At 45.7% G+C, this 26,925-nt stretch overlaps 1 protein-coding gene across 1 annotated transcript in view; it reads left to right on the top strand.

Moving 5' to 3' along the window:
• SPON1 (spondin 1) overlaps nucleotides 1-26,925 on the top strand; it is a 683,924-nt gene that overhangs the window by 287,185 nt on the left and 369,814 nt on the right. The window contains exons 4-5 of the mRNA XM_063944511.1: nucleotides 12,597-12,670; nucleotides 18,278-18,400. Coding sequence (XP_063800581.1) covers nucleotides 12,597-12,670; nucleotides 18,278-18,400 — 197 coding nt within the window. The remainder of the gene's footprint in view (nucleotides 1-12,596; nucleotides 12,671-18,277; nucleotides 18,401-26,925) is intronic.

Genomic DNA, 26,925 nt, shown 5'->3' with positions numbered 1-26,925 from the left:
ATTACTATTTTCAAAGGAAAGCACTGAGTGCCGGACACCACTTGTGTGTATCTCTCTCTCTCTTTATATATATATATATATATATTTAGCCTGTCATTCAGGACCAGACAAGGCAGCTAGCCTGCTAATGACATCTGTCATCTGTGGTGGCAGGATCCTTCACTGCAGAGTCTGCACAGAACAAATATATAGCCCCAAACATACAGGCATCACGGGCGGCACACTGAACAGCTCACAGTAGCTAGGGGCTGGGACTGCCGCTGGCAGAGGCTCCCGATATTGACAGCACCGGAGGACCCCCTCATCTGTGTCACCAGAGGACTCTTCAGTCTCCTCCCGCTGGTGGTGCCCACTGACTACACTCATCAGCTCCACTGCGTGCCTCCTTCTCTTGCGGACTGTGCCGGCGGGATCCACAGTGGGACTGTGCAGTGCAATGTGACGTCATGACGCTGCTAGACGTCATGACGCTACAAACCCGCAGTGCTCCTCTGGGAACGGAGCCTGCCACCTGCCTGGCTAAGTCCCACCCCCTGCAAACATGGGTGTGGCTATCAACTGGCAGGGCCTACCGGTACGAGCCTGAATAAATGTAAATTAAAGTAAATCTTGTGTCTGTTTTTCTTAGGTAGCCTTTTACTAAAGGTGTTCTTTATTTGTTCAACCTGGTGCAATATTCCAAACTTGTTCTTTAAGGCAATCCACATTATAGATAATGCTACAATTGTGCTCCTGTTATACTGTAGGAAAAAGCATATACTGTACTGTATAGTACAATACCTTGTAATATGGGAGGAATATGTACAGTAGTTGAATGTGAATCTCACATTTTATAAAGATATGCTTCTGCATATATGATATTTCTTTAAATTAGGATTAGGAACTGGACACCTAAATCTTCAAATAGGATTTGAAGAGATAATTGGCATGATTTAGAGGTGGACGCCAGAGAGCAGTCTTTGTACCAGAGGCTGTACTAAATTATTCTAAGCTTTAAAAGGCCTCTTAATTAAAAAGACGCCCTTTGCCAGCTTCTGTTATCCTCTGTTGCGAGCGAAGACGCAGCATTGGATCAACTACATGACCACTGGACATCTGTGTAACCCTCTAGATAATTCCGGTGAAATCAAGTTGGCAGAGCCACTGGCTTCGGCATGCTGCGGTTATGGAGCACTGCAACCAATATTACATGAATACAGTGAGCCGGATGTAATGAAGTCCGATTTGGCCGGAAGTGCGGGTTCCCGGACAAATGCTGACTTTTTTTAAAGCGGCAATCATTTGCTTGGCATGGTTTTGCCTTGTAAATGAGGGCCGCTTTAAAAAATGTCTAAGTTCAGCTGGGATCCCGCACCTCTGGTCAACTTCATTACATCCAGCCCCATTTCTGAATAAGGCCCAAAGATCTCAATAAACACCCCATCCATGTACTGACTCTTATTTGAATATTCCTTCCACAGGTATTTTCCTGAGAGTAAAGCGCTGTAGTGTAGTGCAGTATGTCACAGCTTGGCCATTGGAATGAGAAGTGCTTACTCACATTGAAGGTTTCTTGTACATACTGTAGGCACACAGACCACCGCTTAAGGAGAAACACAACCTTCCATAAACAATGAAAAAAATGGTTTACTTTATTTGTAAAATACTCTAAAAACAAGTGTGATGCCGGTAAGAAAATACGGAAAAGCATTTCCATTTACCGGAATTACAGTACATGCATCGGAGTCTCTCAGCATGTGGAACAGATGTCATCTCCCAGGAGCACTTGGGGTTGAAGGCTGTACCGGGTGCAGCAATAAATACAAAGTACCACTCGTCAGTCCATAATTGACGCCTTACAACTTAGGTCTTTATCATAATGGTCATTAATTATGGAATCTCATTATGTTACCTTTTGGTTTTTATTCCTATTTTAAATAGACAAATTTATATTTTCAGTGTATTCCATTGTTGTCACCCTTTTGCCATACTGTAATCAAACTACTACATTAGATAAATTAGTGGAACCGGTCTTGGCATGGCCTTCACTCAACATTTCCTCAGAGCGCTGTGTGTCCGCCAGAACTTGATTGACCCAAGGGCTTAACCTCCAGATAGTAGTGGCTTACCTTAGTGCTGTTTATGAGTGGGAGTGGGAGACTAGGGGAATACAGTGTATCTGATCTGACTGCACCAAGTCACTAGATCAGTGGTACTCAAACTCGGTCCTCAGGACCCCATACAGTTCACATTTTCCATTTTACCAGGCAGCTGCACTGTGTATCACCAACTGTCACATTTTAAAAATCGACAGGTGACCTGCAAAACATGAACCATGTGGGGTCCTGAGGACCGAGTTTGAGAACTTGCGCACTAGATGGACATATACTGCAGTTGGGACACTTCAGGAGAGCATTCAACACACAGTCCAGGCAGCAAGCAATATCTGAGTCAGACCAGGCTACAATTAAATAGCAGTGTCACAGTATCCAAGTAGGCATCAGGCCAGATAGAAATCAACAGCACAGTTGAGGTACGTAAGCAGAGGTCAGTCCATGTGGTGACCAATAGCTGGGTGGGGGGATGGGGGGTGGTATCAGAATCCCGTCAGTCGCAATCCCAACAGTGGCATCCTGATGTTCAGAATCCCGACGGAGCCTATAAGTATTTTAACCATAACTGTCCTCATCTGCAGTCTAACCCTAATTTTTAGTCTTAAATAATTCTGGTGTCACTGGGCTTGGATTTTATAATGCTACATTTATGCAGGTAATTGTTTGGTTTACATGATCTCTAATTAAACTAGGTTTTTATTGCCGATTGAGATAAGTCAGAGAGTAACTGATGACTTCCTAAGGCTGGGTAAACACTATGGGGGTAATTCCAAGTTGATCGCAGCAGGAATTTTGTTAGCAGTTGGGCAAAACCATGTGCACTGCAGGGGAGGCAGATTTAACATGTGCAGAGAGAGTTCGATTTGGGTGTGGTGTGTTCAATCTGCAATCTAAATTGCAGTGTAAAAATAAAGCAGCCAGTATTTACCCTGCACAGAAATAAAATAACCCACCCAAATCTAACTCTTTCTGCATATGTTATATCTGCCTCCCCTGCAGTGCACATGGTTTTGCCCAACTGCTAACAAAATTCCTGCTGCGATCAACTTAGAATTACCCCCTATGCCCGATGTACGTGCTCCGGCAATCGTTAACAATGTCTTCTGGTCGGCCCTGCTGCAGAGTCAACCAGAAGACATTGCTAACGATATAGCATGGCTTCCTCCGTTGCTCTGTCACTCCCTGCATCGGCAAGTGTGTATGCAATTGTCGATGCAGAATCCCATCACCCGCCGAATAGGCTGGATTCACATAGTTCTGTGCACAGCGCAAGCTGCAGAGGCTTTGTGTACAGCATACTTGACAACTTTATAGCTGCCCATTGTGGGAGGGTGCAACCAGGTCAGCATAGGGGGGGCGTGTCGTGGCATAAGTGGGAGGTGCGGGGGTCTTGGTGGAGTCATTGTAGCCCCGCTACAATGATGCCACCATATTTTTCAGTGCATTGGTGTTGCCTCTATAGTGGGAGGGGATGCATGTGCACTTTCCCAGGACTAGAGAACTCTACTGCCCACTGTACTGTGGAGGCCTGGGTTATGGAAAAATGAGAAAAATAGTATTTCAGGTCCTAACATGTGAATATTTAATGTAATTGAAATGGAAAATAGTACAGTCTTTTTTTAATTATAATTTTTTTTTATTTTGCTGTTAAATTTTCGTGAAGCCAGAGAAAAAAATGTTTCATACCGCTAGTTACACAAATGACACATAACCTCGATCCACGGTTTGTTCTCTGCCGATGAAAGGCTTAAAATCAAACGGAATGTTCTCTTTAATCTTCTAAAAGACTTGCCTGATGCCACCTGTATGAGTATCACAGCTGAAAAATGTAAAGAGAGAATAAATATGAGAGAAGAGCTATAGAAAGGGCAGCTGAAATCCGAACACGCGATCTTCCAGGGCCGTATAGCAATAGGAATGTTTTATAAAACATGAATCACTTTTACTGGTAAAATATCAAACTGGTGATTCTATTGTCATTTCCACAGGGTTCTCATTTTTTTGAAAGTGAACGGGAAGTTATGTGCAGAACTTTCAAGTGTGTGTTCAGCCAAGGGCGTAAATTCATACTAGACAACCGGATGCGAAATAGAGGGTAATGCCCCCTACCAGCCACCCCCCTTCTGTCTCCCCAGCCAGCCCCCTTTGTCAGGTCTGTGTTTATATCTGTTCCTGGATGGGGCACTGGTGGGTTAGTGGTGGTGCAATGGAGGAAACGAGGAGGCTGAAGCAAGTTCCTACGCATGTGCGCAAAAGGTATTTATTGCATACACACAGGAAATATAAGTAACTGGAGCAATGAAAATGTAAATGTATGATTCAGCATGGAAGCTGATAGAGTCTCTGAAATAAACAGTCACTTAGAGATAGTTCGGTCTGGGAACTGATGGTAACTGGGAGCAACAGATGATGGGCCTGGGAACCGATGGTGAACATGAGCAATTGATGATCGGCCTGGGAATTGATTGTGAGCAGGAACAATTACGATGATCGGCCTGAGAACCAATGGGTAACAGGAACAATCGATGATCGGCCTGGGAACCGATGTTGAACTGGAGCAATCGATGGTCGGCCTGGAAACCGATGGTGAACAGGAGTAATGATGATGATCGGCCTGGGAGCCGATGGGTAACAGGAACAATCGATGATCGGCCTGGGAACAGATGTTGAACTAGAGTAATCAATGGTCGGCCTGGAAACCGATGGTGAACAGGAGTAATGATGATGATCGGCCTGGGAACCAATGGTGAACAGGAGTAATGATGATGATCGGCCTGGAAACCGATGGTGAAAAGGAACAATTGATGATCGACCTGGAAGCCGATGGTGAGCAGGTGCTGGAACTACACAAGTAGTTGGTACACTAGGCAGCAATGGAACCAGGTTTGGCTAAGCAGGAGACAACTGTGGAATAAAGCAGGATTCCCAATGCAGATAGAATTGCACTGATACTGCTGCAGGCAGCTAACAAACAGGCATGAGTAATAATGCTGCACCTGGAGAGAGTCTCTGACTGCTAGTGAATGCTGGAGCAGAATGCAGATGGAGCTGCAACTGAACTGAATGGCTGGTGCCTCTAGTTCCACGGAGCACTGACATAAGAGAGTCTCTGAAGACAGGAGACTGGAGCCAGGATGTGACGCGTCGTTCAAGGCCAAGATACTGAGCAGGATCTCTGGCTATTTTCCCTCTGGTCAGTAGGGATTGGAGAATCAAGTCATGTGAACGCTCCAGTGCTTAGGAGTGGATAGCACCAAGTCAGCTGACTGCAGGTGTCATGGCGGCGCCCATACTCCGGAGATGGTGGGAATACATCAGGGTACATGCTGCATGGCAAGCAGGGTACACACTGGAGAGAGTCTCTGCACATTGCCGGCAATCATGGAACATGCAGCCAGGCTGAGGATGTGACCTCCGGAGGCCAGCACATCAGAGCACCGGTAAGTGATGTGATGCAAAATGCATATTCCTGACACCCTTCTTCTGTCCCCCAGCCAGCCCCCTTATTCTGTCTCCTCAGCATGCACCCTTCATTCTCCCCAGCCAGCCCCTGTCTATTTAGCCAGCACGCTTCTGTCTCCCCAGCCAGTCCCTGTCTCCCCAGCTAGCACCCTTCTGTCTTACAGCTAGCCCCTGTATACTTAGCCAGCACCCTTCTATCTTGCAGCCAGCACCCTGCTGTCTCTCCAGCCAGCCCCCTGCTGTCTCTCCAGTCAGCACCCTTCTGTCTCCCCAGCCAGCGCCTTCTGTCTCCCCAGCCAGCGCCCTTCTGTCTCCCCAGCCAGCGCCCTTCTGTCTCCTCAGCCAGCGCCCTTCTGTCTCCCCAGCCAGCGCCCTTCTGTCTCCCCAGCCAGCGCCCTTCTGTCACCCCAGCCAGCGCCCTTCTGTCTCCCCAGCCATCGCCCTTCTGTCTCCCCAGCCAGTGCCCTTCTGTCTCCCCAGCCAGCACCCTTCTGTCTCCCGAATCAGCCCCACTGTTGTCTCCCCAGCCAGCACTCTTCTGTCTCCCCAGCCAGCGCCCTTCTGTCTCCCCAGCCAGCGCCCTTCTGTCTCCCCAGCCAGCACCCTTCTGTCTCCCGAGTCAGCCCCACTGTTGTCTCCCCAGCCAGCGCCCTTCTGTCTCCCCAGCCAGCGTCCTTCTGTCTCCCCAGCCAGCGCCCTTCTGTCTCCCCAGCCAGCACCCTTCTGTCTCCCCAGCTATCACCCTTCTGTCTCTCTTGCCAGCCCCACTCTTATCTCACCAGCGATCCCTCACACCCAGTCCCCTTTCTGTCTCACCAGCTAGCCCCCCTGTTATCTCACCAGTCAGCCCCCTGCAGCCTACACCCACCCTTTCTTCTAGACGGCTGCTCCTCTGTTAGCACCAATAATTACAAAAAGTAAACTTCATTGTAGCTGGCAGCCGCCATCAAGCAACAGCGGCTACCGGGACCCATGTCGCTTCCATTTTGTGGGAGTTGGGAAGTCAGTGTTTACTGACCTCGGCTGCAGATCTGAGATGATAATCTGAGTAACCTGAATGTTACTCAGATGAACGATGGCCAAGCAGAGTGATCCGATGGTGCGTCTTGAGACGCAACAGCAGATCAAGAAATCAAGCAGGAGGTGTCTATTTACACCAGACGTCTCCTGCTTCATTAGTATATTAGCCCCTTCCCTGCAGCTGTGCAATATTGTACAACTCTGAATCAGGCCCACAATACCAAATACAAAGGAAGTCCATTCAGCACTCCATATATAAAAAAAATAGAATTTTATTTGTGATAAAACATATAATATTCTGCAGTAGGATAAAAAAGATTCTAATTTACTCAAAGCACCTTATGCAGCCTGATGTTTATTAGCCGATAAGTAGAATGATAAGAAGCAAATAGATCCTGTTGGTAATGGATACAATGAAATACCTCTGTGTGCTTAGATGGAATTAGCTCACGGACCACTGTGCGTATCCTCAGTGCACCGGCAATAATGATTTCCCCGGGGTCTTTGGAATCCACACTGCAATGCGAGGCCGCTAGCAGAGTAAAAGCCGGGTATGGATGGTCAGTTAGGGGTATAGCAGTCCCATGAGGCAAATTCAGATCCTCTCCACAGTAACTGCCCATGCTTTTCCATCTCGTGTTGAGGTCTTTGTCATGCCTTGGGGTAGGGCATCTCATTACAAAAGACAGCACCTGCAGCATGTGATCCGCTGCAACCTAAGACGCAACACCGACCAGACTTGCGTCCACCTCTGAAGCAGGCCCATAGAGAGATAAATATCCAGAACATTGATATTCAAAATAAATACATCTAGTCACCATGCACCCAAGAGTCTACCCCCTTTTTTATATTGTAACCCTCAATGGCAGGGTTGGACTGGCCCACAGGGATACAGGGGAAATCCCCAGCGGGCCCCACTGCCTGCGACCTCAACCCCTTTGCTAAAGTCAGGTTCCGGATTGTGCATTGTTACTCTATTAAAGGGTCAGTTACCTGGTAGAGCGAGAACATGGCTGAACATACTGTAGGTTCTTGATTTGTTTCCTCAGAAACTACACCAAGATTTGCCCTCCTGCCAATCAAATTTAGCAGTTGGGTTGACATATATATATGGGCCCAGATCAGGGGTGGATTGTCCATAGAACTCACAGGGAAGATCTCCTGTGGGCCGATGTAGGGCCTATTTTGTTTGTTGACATGAGAGGGGTGATGCTACCACCATGGTTACATGGTATACCTCTGGTTATGCCCATGTGAGGCCACTTCTACAAACTTTTCCAGGGCCACCTTCAGTTCTCAATCCACCCTTAGCCTAGACACTGCAGTATCCATGTTATCTGCAGGCTGTGTCCTCTTTAATAGTTGGCCATGCCTCTCTGGTGTTGGCCACACCCCTGTTTGGTTGCTATGGACAACTTCTCCACTTCTCTTATTATAACCAATAGTCAAGCCTTGTAAATGGTACATGGAAAAATCATCACAAAAATACAGGGACACAGAAAGGTATATAATATATATACATGAGTACAAGTATATATATATAAAACCTATTAAAAAAATATTTTCTAATATAGGAAACAAATTACATAGTGTTACTCATGTACAGAAAGATATTTCTTGGCCAAACTCTAAAATTATGGAACTGATTAATAATCCCTTTTATTATTTTACTTGGCAAATTTTTATTCTATATACCTAGTTCAACTATACATATTTTTTGTTATTTAACTTATGCTGTAGTTGACTATTTCATTGAATTTAAATGTTTTATATATGTTGTTTGGTTAACATTTGCTTTGTTCATCAATTATATTTTACTGTTTTAATCAGAGATGTGTGGTTCAGTTCTCCAGAATTCCAAATCCATCCTTGTGGGTCCGAACCAAATCAAAACCCGGTCTGGACCTCCCGAGGACATCTGACCTGAGTCCTGGCCCGAATCTTCCTACAGTTCGGAATTTGGATTTATAATCCAAATTTCAGCGTTTAGATTGCAAAAATTACAGAATTTTAGCAGTTTTTATCGATTTTTCACAAAGATTATCATTTTTATTAGTAGTTTTTATCGATTTTTAACCAAAAACCATATCTGAACCAAAACACTTAAGGGTGGTTTTGCCAAAACTAAAGCACGATGATGAATTAGAACCAAAACCAAAACACGGGTGTCTGTACACATCTGTAATTCTAATATCAATCCCCTCTCATGTCACATTGCAGTGTTTCAGGAAAAGTACTGTAATTTTAATCCATTTTAAATTTTGGAATTTCAGTGTCACAAAGTAAGTAACCAAAATAACTGAAACATGTCAACATTTTCTGACCTGTCTGCAAATATCTGAAATGAGGAGTTTTTCCATTAGCACCGTATATATTTAAATTAAGACATCAATTCCACCTCGGTTAATTGTTGTTTCAGGGTGACACGGAAGAGTTTGCAGTAAAACATGAAAGTGTGCTATTTTCTTCCATTTTCTGAAATGTCTATTAATAAATAATCTTGACTTGCAGTGCTGTTTCAGGATAAAGTAAATGTGCCATTTAGAATTTGATTGCCATATTAATAATTCTCTGTCATAAAAAATGAGTGGTAAATTATTTAGGAGACATTTGAAAGGTTAAGCAAAGGCCCATAAACATTAAAGTGTTTTTATGTGCTGGGTACACTGTATGCTGGGAGATATAAAGTGGCTGTTTCAGAGGGGCACTCATACCCGGTATGTGCTGCGTTTTCTGTAGCAGCGGATTTGAGTGCACATGTAATTGCCACAAGTGGTCTCTTTTGCAAAAAGACGCCCACTGCCAGTTTCTCAGATCTGCCGCCTGCGCCTGAAGATGTATTATCGGATCACCATTGTACACAAGTCTGTAACCAACAGACATTTGGCCAACCCTTCGGTTGCGCAGGATGTCTGACACAGCTAAACTGCCGAAACCATTAATCTGCAGCTAAAGATGAAGACACTGACTTCAGCATGCCCCCAAAATGAAGGCAAAATGAAGGCAACATGTCACCGTTTTGAGCAGCGTTCCCCTTCTCCTCCCCCAAACGCCTGCAGCTTGTCAAACAAGTGCAGACCTGAAACCAAACTCCTCCCCCTTTAACCTTACTGCAGATAGCATAATAATTTCATGGTAGTTTATATGCAATGAAGTAACTTAGTCAGGCATCATGAAAGTGATCAAGTTTCTGGTAGAAATTATAGCAGCAGTTATTCTATTAAAGAAACATTTATCTGGGCCATCCTAACATACTGCATTTCATGATTGAAAGTCCAGAAAGTTAAGCCAATATAGTTTCAAAACGGCATTTTAATCAATATCTCTCGCCTTTGTAACACTCCTTAACCACTTGCCTGGCGTGGTCGCATCAGATGCGACCATGCCAGCAAGTGCTTTATCTGACCTGGTCGCACAGGATGCGACCAGTCAGATAAACTTTGTTAGCAACGGCAGGGAAGATAAACTTCTCTCCGCTGCTGCTGTCAGAGGGACTGGAGGGTCCCTCTGCTTGCTGCCGATCATTGCTGATCAGTCAGCACGGCAGGATCCCCCACCCTCAGCTGCTGCTAACAATAGCAGCCACTGATAAGTGCAAATCATCGCCGCCAAGCCACCCCCCAGACTCCCCCTGTGTACCTGGCAGCTGTCCGGGCTCTAAAAACTAAAGTCGCGATGTTACCGGTGTTCCGATGGTCACACTGTTCACGATCAATGTTTCGATGTTTAAAAATATTTTTTTAATTATTTTTTTTTTTTACTAAAATAATTTTGGATAGGGTAAAATTCATGTTCTTCACCTAATTCACTCATAAAAAACCCTGACAATTTCGGAGCGGTTTTTGGGGAACAAAATCAAATCGTTAGTGAAGTGGTTAACACATACTGTAGCTTATGCTTCTCACTAATAACACTTTAGCCTCTCACTAGTGTGCTGACTTGGGGCTGTTGGCCCTTGCTGACTTGGTTGGGTCCCATGCTCTGGACTTGAACCTTAGTGATCACCAGATGGGCACTGGTTGGTGGGCCCATATTTATTGGCCAAAAAGTATGCAAAGTACCTCGATTTTGCTCTATGTTAGATTGCAGAGTTCATTACAGTTCTTCTGATTAGCAGTGCTTGATACTATAGAGTGTGCATCTACATTATTTTTTCTTTCTGTGTGGAACCACAAGTCTCAGCATGATAGCACCTCTCATTATGTTTGTCAGTAGTGTGTGCACAATAATCGTATCGGTTACATCAGGACAAAGTGAGGTGCACTAACTTCTTCTAGTACAGTGTTACAGTACCAGCAGGACATTCGGGTGGTCTTCAGTATGCCGACTGACGGGATCCCGGCGCACAGTATAGCGGCGCCGGGATACCGACAGCCGGCATACCGACACTTATTCTCCCTCGTGGGGGTCCACGACCCCCCTGGAGGGATAATTAAATAGCCGTAGCACGCCACCGTGGCCGTAGCGTGGCTAGCGCAGCGAGCCTGCTAGGGGCTCATTTGCGCTCGCCACACTGTCGGTAATCCGGCGGTCGGGTTCCCGGCGCCGGTATGCTGGTCGTCGGGAGCCTGACCGCCGGCATATCGTAGTGAACCCGGACATTCTGGGACCAGTAGTGGCACTGCATCAGAGTTTGCAATCTCTCATATGTTAAGGCATGCAGCAGACTGTCTCATGAGGATCCTGCACCAAGTGCCCTTCAACTAGGACTCTCTCTGAGAGCGCCATCCCCTTCTCATGACCAATCCCCCCCCCCCCCCCCCTGAGCTAGAGAATTCCAAGCTGGAGAGTTTTAACTATTTGAAGCTTACCTTGTACTTTGTGAAGGGGTGATCAATGTTGCGGCTGGGCAGATCTATGTAGTGTGTGGCTGCTAGGGATTGGATGTGTGGCTGCAGACTACATGGATTTGCTCGTTTATGGTGCTGTTTTTTTTACAGGGTACAGGTAGCTACATATAGGGATGCAGCAGGTTGTGGGTTTGAGTCCTCAGCGTGGCAGTATTTTGAAATGTGTTATTTACTGAGGGGTATTGTGGCTGAATGGCGGCGAGCTCTCGGGTTGAGTGCATGAATGTGGTATATAAATATGTGTGTATAATATATAGGAAGGGGCAGCATAGCATGGGCTTTCTTTGGGATCAATTTTGTCATGCCCCTTCTCTGCAAAGCATGCGCCTTATATAAAAATGGGGATGGGGGGCACAGGGTACCAACAATTCTAGTTACAGATGGGTCCACAGTTATCTTGGCTAGTTTGCTGAGCCTAGGCACAACATGGTTTATTAACATAAACCCTTCATGTGTTGTTCTCAGCTGCAATACACTACAGAGAACAATACAGCAGGGGTTTAAATCATTACAGCAGGGGATTAAGTCCAACTGCCCTGTCTCAGTTAATCCTATTAAAGGTCAAGATAAACATGGACCCACTTGTACGTCTCTGTTCTGGAGTACCCCTGTAGATGAGAATCTACCAATGCTGGACTCTGGATACTGCCACGGGCTCCTACTCTAGCGTCCATATCTTTATGTGCCCTCCTGTGCTGCTCCTCCTCTTCTCCTTTGAGTTGGAGGAACTCTCATCCTTGCTTTGCCGGCTTGACAAATATACAGTCTAAGTTCTAATGAATTTTGGGTCAAACCCCCAAAATGACTACCACTGTTGTGTGTTTGCGACTAAAACGTCTTTAAACTAATACAGGACTAAGGGGTCTATTTACTAAGCCTTGGATGGAGATAAAGTCAACGGAGATAAAGTACCAGCCAATCTGCTCCTATCTGACATTTCACAGGCTGGGTTTGAAAAATGACAGGAGCTGATTGGCTGGTACTTTATCTCCAGCAACTTTATCTCCATCCAAAGCTTAGTAAATAGACCCCTTAGTGTGCCAGGGTATTTGACTAAACCAGTTTGCGTCCTCATTATTTTACATTAGAACAGTACATACAGTTTTGTACAGATTGATGTCTGATTTTTGAGTAATGTATTAATCAATGCTATCTGTTTATTTATTTGTAGGGCAAGTATTGTGCAGAAGAAAATAATTTACTTTCAGGATGAAGGATCACTCACAAAGAGAATGTGTGAGCCAGGTGAGATCATTTGGAAACATTTAGAAATAAACATAATTTGATTTCTACAAAAACTGTAAACTGAAATTGAAAACGCAACAGCAATTCTGAGAATCAACTAAAAAGAGAAATAAGTAATTTGAGGATGTATATAGTTATGCATTTTCACACCCTATTTATTCACATTATTTTAGTACCACCTAAACATACTAAAGGGCAATTGGATGAGAATTCATACAATACTCCCCCTAAGCCCTTAATATCAAATTTTTTTAGTAAGCAGATCACATTTCCCATACTTGTTGTAATAGGAAATGCGATCAGACAGAATTGACTTAAAAAATAAATGTAAAAAAATACCAGGGGGAACCCTGTGATAATAACGCTATCTTGAGATAGTGTTATCTGGGCTTCACTCCGGTATCCCCTATTCCTGGACAGCCTTCCCAGCGATCAGCCATGTGTGTCTGAAAGTTAGAAAATAAAGTAATACTTATTACCTGAATCCATGGAGTGGTGATTGGTGCGCTCCAGTCATCTGCTCCTGTGCTGCTGCTGTAACCTTGGTCATCTGATCAGTAAAGTGATCTCAAAATGCATCTCTGTTCACTTTACTGATTACAGGTGTCACAACAGCAGCACAGGAGACCTATGACCAGGTAAGTGTAAGCTTCGTAGGAGAAGGGGGGGGGAGGTGCTTATTAGCCGGTGGCGGTGCATGCGTGGTTACAATCTCATGATATTTTTTGAAAAAAATACCACAAGAAGTTCAGGGAGAGATTCGCAGGGTGTGACCAGTGTGGTGTAAGTGTGGTCTAAATATGGGGTGTGGCCTGTGCCATGAGTGTGGCTATTTATCTCCATGGAGGTCATAGCTAGTGCTTACCTTCAACCACTTTATAGTTAACTATAACAAGAAAAAGTTTGTGAATACCATATAATGCAAGCACCAGTGACAGCCATATGATACAGGAAGCATCGTAGTGACCTCCATATAATACAAAGAGCTGTAGGTGGAAAGGGGAGCAATGATGGGGCAAAACAGAGCAAATGTGGAATGATTAGAGAAGATGGGGCAATACAGATTGGGAATTGTGGGCTCTTGGGACACACAGACCGACATAGACACCACTTACTGACAGATGCACTTACTGACACAAACACCCCTTACTAACACAGAGTCCACTTACACAAATACACTAATACAGACAACTCTTACTGACATATACACACTTACTGACAGATACCAATTACTGACACAGAAACCCCTAACTGGCACAGATACCTCTTACTGACACAGACACCACTTACTGACACAGACACACTTACATAAACAAACACCCTTTACTGACAGATACCACTTACTAGCACAAATTCCACTTACTGACAAACATACTGACACAGACACACTTACTGATATAAACACTGCAACACATACCGCTTATGGACACATACTTACTGACAGACACAACTTACTGACACAAACACACTTACTGACATGGATACCCTTTACTGACAGATACCACTTACTGACAGTACACCGCTTACGGACACAGATTCCACTTACTGACACAAACATACTGACACACACACTTATTGACACAGAAACCCCTTACTGATACAGACACACACGACAAACACCACTTACTGACACAGATATAATTTACTGACATAGACACCACTTAATGACTAATAGCCCTTACTGATGCAGATACCACATACTGACACACACAACACAGATAAACTTACTGCCCCCCACAGAAGATTAATCTGAAATGAAGACAGTCTGTCAGAGTTATCATTGAGAACTTACAGTGGAATCTGGCTTCTCTCCTCCTCCCTTGCCCTCAGTGGCAGCCTAAGTCAGTATGCACTGTGCGGCGAGGAGGTGTATGACCTCCATGACGTCATGGCCTAGGCAGCGCTAAACTCATCTTCCGAGTAGCACTTGGCTCAAACGCGGCCTGGGTCAGAAATAATTTTGTATTTAGCACTGTGTACAGATGCAGTATTGTTGGTGGCGGTTGCGCTGCACCCCCCATGATGCACCCACATTATGTTTGTTGACTTAAATGGCCTTGAGGCGGCAGGCACACAGGGTGAGGGTATGGAGGTAGGCACACACAGGGTGAGATGTCAGGCACATAGGGTAAGGTGGCCGTTACAAATTGGTAAGGTGGCCATCACACATTGGTAAGGTGGCCATCACACAGGGGTAAGGTGGCAGGCACACACAGGGGTAAGGTGGCAGGCACACACAGGGGTAAGGTGGCAGGCACGCACAGGGGTAAGGTGACAGGTACATACGGTAAAGTGGCTGTCACACATTGGTAAGGTAGCCATCACTCAGGGGTAAGGTGGCAGGCACACAGGGGTAAGGTGGCAGGCACACACAGGGGTAAGGTGGCAGGCACACACAGCGGTAATGTGGCAGGTACATAGGGTAAGGTGGCCGTCACACATTGGTAAGGTGACAGGTACACAGGGGTAAGGTGGCAGGCACACAGGGGTATGGTGGCAGACATACAGGGGTATGGTGGCAGACATACAGGGGTATGGTGGCAGGCACACACAGGGTTGAGGTGGTAGGCACACACATGGGGTGTGGCAGCAGGTACACACAGGGGTAAGGTGGCAGGCACACACAGGGGTAAGGTGGCAGGCACACACAGGGGTAAGGTGGCAGGCACACACAGGGGTGAGGTGGCAGACACTTAGGGTGAGGAAGCAGACAGACACAGGGGTATGATGTCAGGCACACAGGGGTGAGGAGTCAGGCACACAGGGGTGGGGAGTCAGGCACACAGGGGTGGGGAGTCAGGCACACAGGGGTGGGGAGTCAGGCACACACAGGGATAGGATGGCAGGCACACACAGGGATAGGGTGGCAGGCACACACAGGGATAGGGTGGCAGGCACACAGGGGTGAGGAGTCAGGCACACTCAGGGATAGGGTGGCAGGCACAGACAGGGATAGGGTGGCAGGCACACAGGGGTGAGGAGTCAGGCACACACAGGGATAGGGTGGCAGGCACACAGGGGTGAGAGTCAGGCACACTCAGGGATAGGGTGGCAGGCACACACAGGGATAGGGTGGCAGGCACACAGGGGTGAGGAGTCAGGCACACACAGGGATAGGGTGGCAGGCACACAGGGGTGAGGAGTCAGGCTCACAGGGGTGATGAGTCAGGCACACAGGGGTGAGGAGTTAGGCACACACAGGGATAGGGTGGCAGGCTCACACGGGTGAGGAGTCAGGCACACAGGGGTGAGGAGTCAGGCACACAGGGGTGAGGAGTCAGACACACAGGGTCAGGGGCATATCTATATCTGTGTGTGCCCTATTGCTATGCCCTTTCCCCCTGTCAGCTGCTAGAGAGTCACTTCTCTCCACAGCATTCCCCATGCATACCTTCTGCTGCACTCACTTCTCACTGTAAGCGCTTCTGCAGCTCAGGCCCTGAGCGCTCACCTCTGAGGAGGCATCAGGCTGCGGCTCCTCTCATCCTGTGTGGTGCGTCTGATGCTGTCTGGCACTGCCCCGTGTGTCCGATCCGACTCTGTATTGCTGGGCGGCTTGGCGTTTCCAAGCATGTGTAGCGTTACAGCTGCAGGGGGAGTGGACTGGTCGGGCCCCACAGCAGCCGAACAAACATCCTGCACCCGCGGCAGCTACAGATGACAGATCAGAATCAGATGCGGCACGCCAGTCTAGCCCTGCCCACTACCCAGAACCTGCGGCCAGCATCTGGACACCCCGCTCGCTCCATGATGCTCGCAGTGGGAGGTTTGGAGCATATTTCAGCAGACATTGCTGGAATGTCCTGCAGCGGTCACTGACTCCACCAGGCACACTACCCTGGCTGACGCGGGCTTCACTGGAGGGCTCTGTGGGCCTATTTTCAATGGGGTCCTGGAGCTGCAGCTCCATCTGCCCCATTGTCAATCCGGCCCTGTGTAAAGGCGCTGGGCTAAGCTCCGTGCCCTGAAACTTTGATGAAAAAAAAATTATTCGGTAGCACTATACCATCGATGGCGGGAAACCATCTGGTTCTCCCCCATCTATGGTAAAAGTAATCGACTTTGGTCATGTACCATCACTGATTTTGAATCATCGATGGTCGATGGCCATCCCTACTCTGAGCTGCTGTAGAGGCTGAGTACGTGCCAACTGTTCTGCAGCAGCTCTACTGGCTGCAGGTGCATGAGGCAGCAACGGTGACGCTCCCAGGACCCTGCATCCTGGGTAATGGCACAGCTTTCACACTCCTAGATAGCGAAATTTCTGACCAGAAAAATGAATACACACGTGTTCTACTTGTGCGATTCTGACACACTGGACACCAGCCTGCACCAGGAGAAGGGGATGGCAGGAAGTGGACTTCCCCTGTACACTAAAGCATGTTCATGCTAGTGCAAATACATGCAGACCAGGACACTTTAAAAGGGGGTGGTATAGAAGAGCTACATTCAGTAGGTCTACTGTCATTAGGTCAACCCCATATGGTCAACAGGCAAAAGGACGACAAGAACAAAAGGTCCACATATGAAAAGTTGACATTGGAAAGGTTGACAGGTACAAAAGGTCGACAGGGTCTAAAAGTCGACATGACAATGGTCGACACACTTGTTTTGCATTTTTGGGTTTAGTGTGGATAGTTTTTCCATCTGGGACCACCATTTGTAGAAACGCAGCCCCTCGCGGGCCCGTTTCGCTCGCCATGCTTCAGCCATGCTTCACTCGTCACAAGGTTACTAAAGGTTATGATTTGTGACATGTATTGTCAAGGAAGGAAAAAGTCCCAAAACATGAAACTGCCCCAAAAAGTCGACCATACAGTATGTATGTCGACCATATGAACCAGTTGACCTATTGAACCTGTCAACCTTTTCCTGTGTCAACCTTTGATATGTTGACCTTTTGTCCATGTTGACCTTTTATCCATGTTTTACCCTTTGTCCATGTTGACCTTTTATCCATGTTGACCTTGTGCCTGTCGACCGTATGGAGTCGACCTAATGAATGTCGACCTATAATCCGGATCCCTTGAAAAAGAAAGCCATATACTTTGCAAGTGGTCTGTGGCAGGTGCAAATGCAGTAGTAATGGTGGCAGTCCTCAGAGCTAGATAGCTGTTTGTGATTGGATGATTGTGATTGCACCACTGATACTGATAGGTGCTTTTGTGTGCGTGTTTTAGCCATTTTTTCCCCCTGTTGAAAAATTGTTTATAGTACTATGAAGTTTTATTGATGCCAAACAGCAAATGTGTGTTTGACTACCAAATGAAAACATGCTTATGTATATCGTATGTCATACTTGCCTACCTGACCCTCTCCATGAAGGAGAAAACGCTCTGTTCCTGGACTTTCCTGGTAATTTATGATTGCCATCACCTGCGGTGAGCTAATTAATAACAAAAGTGTTTCACCACAGGTGATGGCAATCATACATTACCAGGAAAGTCCAGGAACAGAGCATTTTCTCCCTCATGGAGAGGGTCAGGTAGGCAAGTATGCCGTATGTGCTGTACATGCTTATTATATACCGGGTGCATATGATGCTGCTACCAGCCTGCTCATCTATGCATGATCTCTGCTAAATTGTATGCTTTGGACTTATTTCAGATGCTACATTTGAAAGCGGAAATGAGAAGGCAATACCGGAATGTTGTGCCTGCGGAACAGCTAAATACAGACTGACCTTCTTTGGCAATTGGTCTGAGAAATCACATGCAAAAGATTATCCAAGTGAGTTCACTTTAGTTCTTGTAATATTAATAGTGCGCAATAGAGGTATGTAACGTTCCTTGGCCTTCACCATCTTCAGCCACGCTGAAGGTCTGGGCTTTATTGAGACAGATGCTCATTATGTGCTTCCAAAGAAATGGCTAATCTCCTCTAGTCGTGTTCTCGAAAAAAAAAAAACATTCTCAGATCATGTGTTCTTTTATAGCAACAAAAACAGTCCCAGCGGGTCATCTGTCAGCCAAGGGCGCCGCTCATTGAAATATCTATCCATGTAATTACTGCAACTGTTTTCAACCCACTAAAATATGATTCATTGTTGCCCATAAAAGATTTGACCTTCCATTTGTAGCATGGCAAAGGGAACTCTTTTAATGAAACGTCTTATCTATAGACTCCAATATTGGATGACAGAATCATTTTCAACCACATTTTTTTATTGACTTTTTCTTTCAAATCGCCAATTACACACAAGGCTTATAGATATGAAAAAAGGGAATTTACTGTTGGGAACATGCTGACATCATTTTTTTTATGGAAGAAATTTATTTAAAAGTACGATAAGGGTTTTGACAATGAAAGTACATTAAACTGTCAAAGACAATATTGTAGAAAAAAAAGCACAATTTAATAATCTCACATTCATTGGATTTGTGAGATGTCTGGATAAAATTATTTTAAAGGCTGCTTTCCCCTATAGCAAAACCAGGGGCAGATTCAATTACCTCCATAGACTTTAGACTGTGAGCCAAATCAGCCTTCCGTGACATTAAGCGCAAAGCTGGCGAAAGTCATCCAATTGACACTGCCCGGCAGTATCATTTTTGAGGGGTTCATTTTTCTTTTTACTTTTTTTTTATGAGCATTATACTGTATATTTTTTTCTATTTGGGCTGCGATGGATCGAGAAAGAAGAGAATACCTTGTTCGTTAAAGTTGTGAGTCTTAATCATTCAACTTTATTTAAAAAATGTGTGCCCTCACAGGTTGAGTATCCCATATCCAAATATTCCGAAATACAGAATATTCCAAAATACTGAATTTTTTGAGTGAGACTGAGATAGTGAAACCTTTGTTTTCTGATGGCTCAATGTACAAAAACTTTGTTTAATACACAAAGTTATTAAAAATATCGTCTAAAATGACCTTCAGGCTGTGTGTATAAGGTGTATATGAAACATAAATGTATTCTGTGCTTAGACTTAGGTCCCATCGCCATGATATCTCATTATGGTATGCAATTATTCCAAAATACGGAAAAATCCCATATCCAAAATACTTCTGGTCCTATGCATTTTGGATAAGAGATACTCAATCTGTATTTATTTATTCTTTTTTTTATGGCACAATGGTCAGAAATCTCTCCATCAATGTGTTATGTAGCTGTTGTTCAGGGTTGTTCATGTGTTCAGCTTTGGTTAAAAGGGGCTTAGTGCACACATGGGGGTATATTTACTAATATTCGTGTTTTAGCCGTTTTTAAGGGTGTTTGATCTCGAATGGTATCGGGTGCATTTTACTGCAACTTTTTGAATCCTGATACGGTCATTTACTAAGCTGCCGAGTTTTCCTCATTCGTCTTTTCCGATGTCGATGTGATTCGTAATGTCAGGCAGTGTTTTACGGGAGTGATGAGTAAAACACTGCCTGACAAAACACAAGGAATCCTGGCCGGATCTGTGAGATCCATGCAGGGTTGTGTACCTTAAAAACAGTGTTTAAAGAGTTAAAAAACAGAAAAAAATTTGCGTGGGGTCCCCCCTCCTATGCATAACCAGCCTCGGGCTCTTTGAGCCGGTCCTGGTTGTAAAAATTAGTGATGAGCGAGGTTCGGTTTTACTCGGTTTTACTCGGTTCTCAAAACGGCATCTTATTGGCTATCCAAAACACGTGACATCCGTGAGCCAATAAGATGCCGTTTTGAGAACCGAGTAAAACCGAGTAAAACCGAGTAAAACCGAATCCGCTCATCACTAGTAAAAATACAGGGAAAAAATTGACAGGGGTTCCCCCATATTTAAACAACCAGCACCGGGCTCTGCGCCTGGTCCTGGTGTAAAAAATACGGGGGACCCCTACGTCTTTTGTCCCCCGTATTTTTTACACCAGGGCCAGGCGCAGAGCCCGGTGCTGGTTGTTTAAATATGGGGGAACCCCTGTCAATTTTTCCCCTGTATTTTTACAACCAGGGCCGGCTCAAAGAGCCAGAGGCTGGTTATGCTTAGGAGGGGGGACCCCACGCAATTTTTTTTTCAGTTTTTACAGTAAACAGACCCTTTCCCATAGATAACCATGCACAGATATCACTGATCCGTGCATGGTTATCCAAACTCGCCTTGAAAAAGCAGGTCTATTTTTTTGCTGCTTTTTTTAACGAATCGCAAAAAAATACACCCGCACTTGAGCATTCAGAGACTAACACCCAAATACGAATGAATAGTGAATACCCGTGTTGTATGAAATAACAGCCACGTTTGACCGATGGTCTATTCATTCGTATTTCTGAACTTTGCCGTTGAAACCATTACGAATAGCTCAAACTCTGCCGAGATTTGTGCTTAGTGAATTCCCGTGTTGGGACTTAGAAAAAAAACCCACAAATCGGACAAACTCAGATTATTAGTAAATATAGGCCATGATCTTTAGTCGCAAAATAAATATCATATACTTCTTTCTTAGTATTATCTTCTTTAAATGACCTACAGTCTGTACATAGGGGAAGATTTATCTAAGCTTGGAGAGAGATAAAATACCAACCAATCAGCTCCTAACTGCCACGTTACAGGATGTAGATGAAAAATAACAGGAGGTGATTGGTAGTTACTTTAGGGTCTATACATGAAAACTGCATTGTTATTTATCACTATATATAGCATCGCTTTGATGTGCCGTGTAGCTGTAATAAGTAGTAGTTCATGTATACTCACCTCTCCGGCGATGCGCTACAGAATCCAGGGGTCCAGCGGTGAGGTCTTCTTCAGGCAGTCCCCTCTCCGATGCGCAGAGTCAGCCGGTGGGTCCCTCTGCGCATGCGCCGCTGGCTGACCTCACGGCAGGCCGCAGTAGCTGCCGAAAGGTCAGCAGGCGGAGCCAACACGGGTGCTGGACAGAGAGCAGTTACCGCACCGCAGTTCAAGTTACACCATTCTGAGACGGAGAACCAGAACTCCATGGACAAGCGGAAAGCAGAGCTTTCCATTTCTTCATGAATTACACTCACCATACAAAAGTGTGGTGATGCGATTCAGGCACAGAGTGGGGGTGCCGCTGGAGAAGTCAGGAACGGTGAATTGCGGTAAGCAGAGAAAAGTCCTGTTTAACACAAAACAGGGCTTTTCTCTGCTTTATGGATAGACGCCTTTATCTCTCTCTCTGAATGTTGATAAATCTGCCCCATAGTAGAAAAATCTATCACTTTTCTCCAAAAATGTTTACATTTCAAAAACAAAATAATACCTATACACTTTACATCACACTTCTATTCATGAAACAGTGAAAACAGTGGAGAAAAAGACCAGTGGAGAAGTTGCCCATGGCAACCAATCAGCACCTCCCTTACATTTTATAGAATGTACTTGATAAAGGCTTCCTTCAAAGCTGATTGGTTGTCATGGGCAACTTCTCCGTTGGTCCTTTTTTCTGCCTCATGAATAGATCCCTTACACTGCAGAACAGAATATCTAATAATGTTAGTCTCCGTATCAGTACACACACATGAAAGAGCTCCATACTGTACATGTATTCCCTTGTACAGTAAAACCCCCCTCCTCTCAGCTGTATGTACCATGGAGTTCCCATTCCCAAGGCCCCCTATGTTCTGATGGACATTCACCCTTGTTGGCACCTGTTATCCCACCCTTGACGCGCCTGACCTGCCAACCAGGAAATTAGGAAAAACACAACATAATGTTCTGGCTGTTGAGGTTGTAAAGCGGTCTGTGTGCCAATGACCATAGGACTCTGCAAAGCTGCAGAAGTGTGTCTCTGCTCATTGCAAACACGCAGAACAATGGCTGCAGTGGCACTTCCTGTATAACAAACACTTCCTGTATGTCAAAATGGATGGAAATGATGTCACTTCTGCCCACTCACATACAGCAGACATCCACAAAGGTGACCTGTTTTTTCAGCTGTGTGGACAACCTGGATCTTCTGTACAGAGTTTATAAACTCCAGCCTGATAGCCTTGGGTCAACGAGCAGCTCATGGAACCAGCCAGGTGTCCCAGACTTTGTGAATACTACATGTTTGTGTAATGATTGGTTTGTAATATAATAATTCTAAAAACATGTTTCTGATATGCACCTTTAATCATTTAATTAAATGTTTCTTTAAATGTTCTGAAAATATTATGGTCATTCTGCATACTGCACGGACAGAATGAATATTTGTATTAGCACAAGTGAAAACTTTTGTTTCTCTTACTGCGCCAAGTCAAACCGCCTGTGTTGTGATAAAGTGTCTAGTGTTTTTCTTGAAGGACCATTTATTGGTCCCAGATTGTAACCACAGTATGAGCCGTTTCATTCTGTTTGTTCTGTTCTGTCATCTGAGCACCAGAGCCAGCTAAGGGTTTTCTCCTGAGCCCTGACCAGACGGGAGATTTGTTATGGCTTTGCTGATTCCAATGTAAATTCATTTCACCTGAGTCAATGAAGTGGCTATGTAAGCTCCAGGTTTTTGCAGTAGTCAAGGGCATTCCATTTCCCGGAGGCTTGTTCTGCTGTGAGAAGTCCTGACCCAATTTGAAAACTAAGGAATAAATCGGCATGCTTGTTAAGATTGATGGTCTTTGCTAAGTTGGAAGCTGGACAATCCACCTGACATGAGAATAACTTGTGTTGGCTTAGTTTAGGTTTAGGGCCTATTGGGTTGATGGAATAAAATACTGGTAACTGTATTTAACATGTTCCTGACTGCTAGCCGTAGATGTGCTCTGTTAGCAGCAGTTAGGCTTCAGTGCGCTCAGCCAGCTGTAGGTCGCGTGCTTCAGTGTGCAGCAGCCAGCTGGGAGCCATGCTTTCAGTGACAGCCTTGGGGTTCATTTTTGGTTCCAGATGACATTATCCAAGTGAACGCACTGTGCAGCATGATGCGGAAGAGAAGGCTCCAGCAGTGGTACAAGGAAATCCTAGCACATCACATTTTTCAGGGTTTCTACTCAGGGCACATGTAAGGCCTAGCTGCATGAGAGACCTGTGTCAGATTTCCCCTGCCTACCAGCAGATGTAGGGGCCTAATTCAGACCTGATCGCTCCTCTGCGATTTTGCAGAGGGCTGCGATCAGATAGTCGCCACCCATAGAGAGTGAATACCCGCCCCGTGCAAGTGTGCGAATGCATGTGTGCGCCATGCGAAAACTTCACCAAACAGCAGACATCTGCAAATCCGTTCGCAACTCACTCACCATGGAATGATTTTTCCAGTCTATGCAGTCTCTGCGCAGCCCAGGACTTACACTTACAGTGCAATGAGAACAGGCTGATCGGGCCGGAGCTGACATCACACACCCTCCCAGAAAACGCTTGGGAACGCCTGCGTTTTTCCTGACACTCCCAGAAAATGGGAAGTTACCACCCACAAATGTCCTTCCTGTCAATCACCTTGCGTACGCCTAGCAATCTTAATTTTCGCACCATTCTGTCGCTGTTTGGCGGCGCGCCTGCGCATTGTGGTGCATATGCATGCACAGTCATTCGATAATCGGCTGCTGTGCGTTTCGTATGTGTACACAAATGCTGAGATTTGACAGGCCGTCGGCGGGTGTCTCGGTCCACTTCCAGGCGGTGTACATCTCTGACTCAGACCGTAAGATCAAACATGTCCATTGTATAACGTCCATTACCTGTACATGTGCAGTATGGCGACTTCCTGAGCACGTATACGCACTGTACTTTGTATTTAGCAGCATTACAGGGGTGCTACAAGTGTACTAGCCTAGGGCATCTGGAAGCCGTAATTAGGCCCTGGCTAAGCCTCAGGCTCCCTCATGCCAGTTAGCATCAGGTGGGGAGGAGGTTCTTGCCACCCAGCAGGGGAGGTGAATCTTATTATCTGAGAGTGTGGGATCTTGTTCCTTAGGGAGCAAGGAGGATTTTCAATCTGGGGGGGGGGGGGGAGAAGAGGAGGACCTTATCGGGGATTATGCATTGGCGTTTCTATCATGGGTGCAGTGTGTGCGGGGCACCCATGATACACCGGGGGCCCACACTGCACCCATGTTGTTGTAATACTTACCTTTCCAGAGTCCTGCAGCGGGGACTGCAGCCGCGGCAAATATCCCACCAAAATTAGCCGCCTCACATGCGCAGTACGAAATTTGTCTCCAGACCATGGCGGGCGCCATGTTTCCGGTGACCTGCGTGTGCACAGTAGACTCCGTCATGGTGCCGGAGCCTACGGCGCCATGGAGAGAAGGGGGCCCACCCAGAGCCTGCCAAACTCAAATCGTGCCTTCTTATTTTTAACACTAAGTAATTACTTTTTTCTGGCCACTCTACCATGAAGCCCAGCTCTGTGGAGTGTATGTGACACATACGCAGGTACACCAGTCTCTGCTGTGGAACTCTGCAGCTCCTTCAGGGTTACCTTTGGTCTCTGTGCTGCCTATCTGATTAATGACCTCATTGCCCAGAGTGTGAGTTTTGGTAGCCGGCCCTCTCTTGGCAGGTTTGTTGTGATACCATGTTCTTTCCACTTGAAGATGATGGATTTGATGGTGTTCAAGGGGATAATCAAAGATTTGAATATTTTTTTTATAACCCAACCCTGACTTGTACTTCTCAATAACTTTGTCCCTGACTTGTTTGGAGAGCTCCTTGGTCTTAATGGTGTGATGCCTCTTGCTTAGTGGTGTTGCAGCCTCTGGGGCCTTTCAGAAAAGGTGTGTTTACACTGACAGATCATGTGACACTTATATTGAACACAGGTGGACTTCATTTCACTAATTATGTGACTTCTGAAGGTAATTGGTTGCACCGGAACTTTTGAGGGGCTTCATAGCATAGGGCAGAGGTTCTCAAACTCGGTCCTCGGGGGCACACACAGTGCATGTTTTGCAGGTAACCCAGCAGGTGCACAGGTGTATTAATTACTTACTGACACATTTTAAAAGGTCCACAGGTGGAGCTAATTATTTCACTTGCGATTCTGTGAGGAGACCTGGAAAACATGGCACTGTGTCTGCCCCCGAGGACCGAGTTTGAGAACCTCTGGCATAGGGGGTGAATACATATGCACATGCCAATTTTTCCATTTTTATTTATAAAAATTATTTTTTATATACATTTTTCTCATTTCACTTCACCAACTTAGACTGTTTTGTGTAGATCCATCACATAAAATTGAGAAAAAAAATAAAAAGAAAATAAAAATTAATTACAGGCTGTAATGTAACAAAATAAGTAAAAAGCCAAGGGGGGCGAATACTTTAGTAAGGCACTGTATAGGGCAGAATTCATAGTCATCTCAATGCAAAGATTTAAAAGGCCAGTCTAATAAGCACACTTGTCTGGAGTTGCATTCACAATCTGCAGTATTTCCCTACAATGCTGTGATTATTTATCTTAGACAATGGTAGAGTGGAGTCTTTTTATGTATATGCACCGATGAAAGATATCCATATTGAGTTACCTTTTCATCTTTGGGTCATGAAGGTCCGGCTTCCTCTCTCTCCCCAGGGATACCAGAAGAACTTAGGTGAGTTCCGACTCCTCTGTTAATGCCAGAAGCACCAGGCTCTCCCTAGAAACATCTGAAGATGAGCCCAGCACTGCCTGGGCCAAAAATACAATAGGTGGTGCAGTGCTACTGGAAACTGGCGGTCAGTGCCATGCCAGTCATCAGTGCTATCGGGTGGCGCCCCCATGTGCCCGCTCCACTGGAACTGCCCTTGAGCTGGCCCGGCAGCAGGGGTTAAAGTGGGGAGAATGAGGTGGAACTGATTTCTACCACCTGTAATGGTAGGGGGAACTAGTTCCACCACCTCCATTGCCCTGCACAGTAATTCCAAATAGAAAAACCCACCGCATCACCTACATCAATAGATAATGCAGGTGGCGCTAGTGTTACTGATGAGCTGCAGCCACCTCCCCCTTCCTCAGGTCCTGGTAGCTCCATGGCCCTCCTCCATTTACAGACCATCCCTCCTGGTAGTCACACACGCTATGTCTTTTGAACAGCATTCATTCCCTCAGGTCCCAGTGGCTTCCTTTTCTGGCATGGTGTATTTGATGTCATGCTGTCACCGCTGCTGAAGTGAAGAGGAGCCATGAAGAGGAGCAGGCTCTGTGCATCTCGAAGACAAGATGAGAGGGGGCTGGAGGGACAAAAAAGGTGGGGAAGATGCTGGTGGGATACAGGGCATAGAGCTGCTGGAGGGACGAAGTCAGTGAGCTGCTTACATTTATAAGTGGCATTACTGTGGTCATTATGTGTAAGGGGCACTACCACTGTGGGCATTATGTGTAAGGGGCACTACTACTGTGAGTATTGTATATAAGGGGCACTACAGTGTGGCATAATGTGTA

The sequence above is a fragment of the Pseudophryne corroboree genome, chromosome 11 (genome assembly GCF_028390025.1).
Source record: "Pseudophryne corroboree isolate aPseCor3 chromosome 11, aPseCor3.hap2, whole genome shotgun sequence".
Lineage (NCBI taxonomy): Eukaryota > Metazoa > Chordata > Amphibia > Anura > Myobatrachidae > Pseudophryne > Pseudophryne corroboree.
The sequence above is the reverse complement of the archived record's forward strand: the minus strand, read 5'-3'. Positions and strand labels throughout refer to the sequence as shown.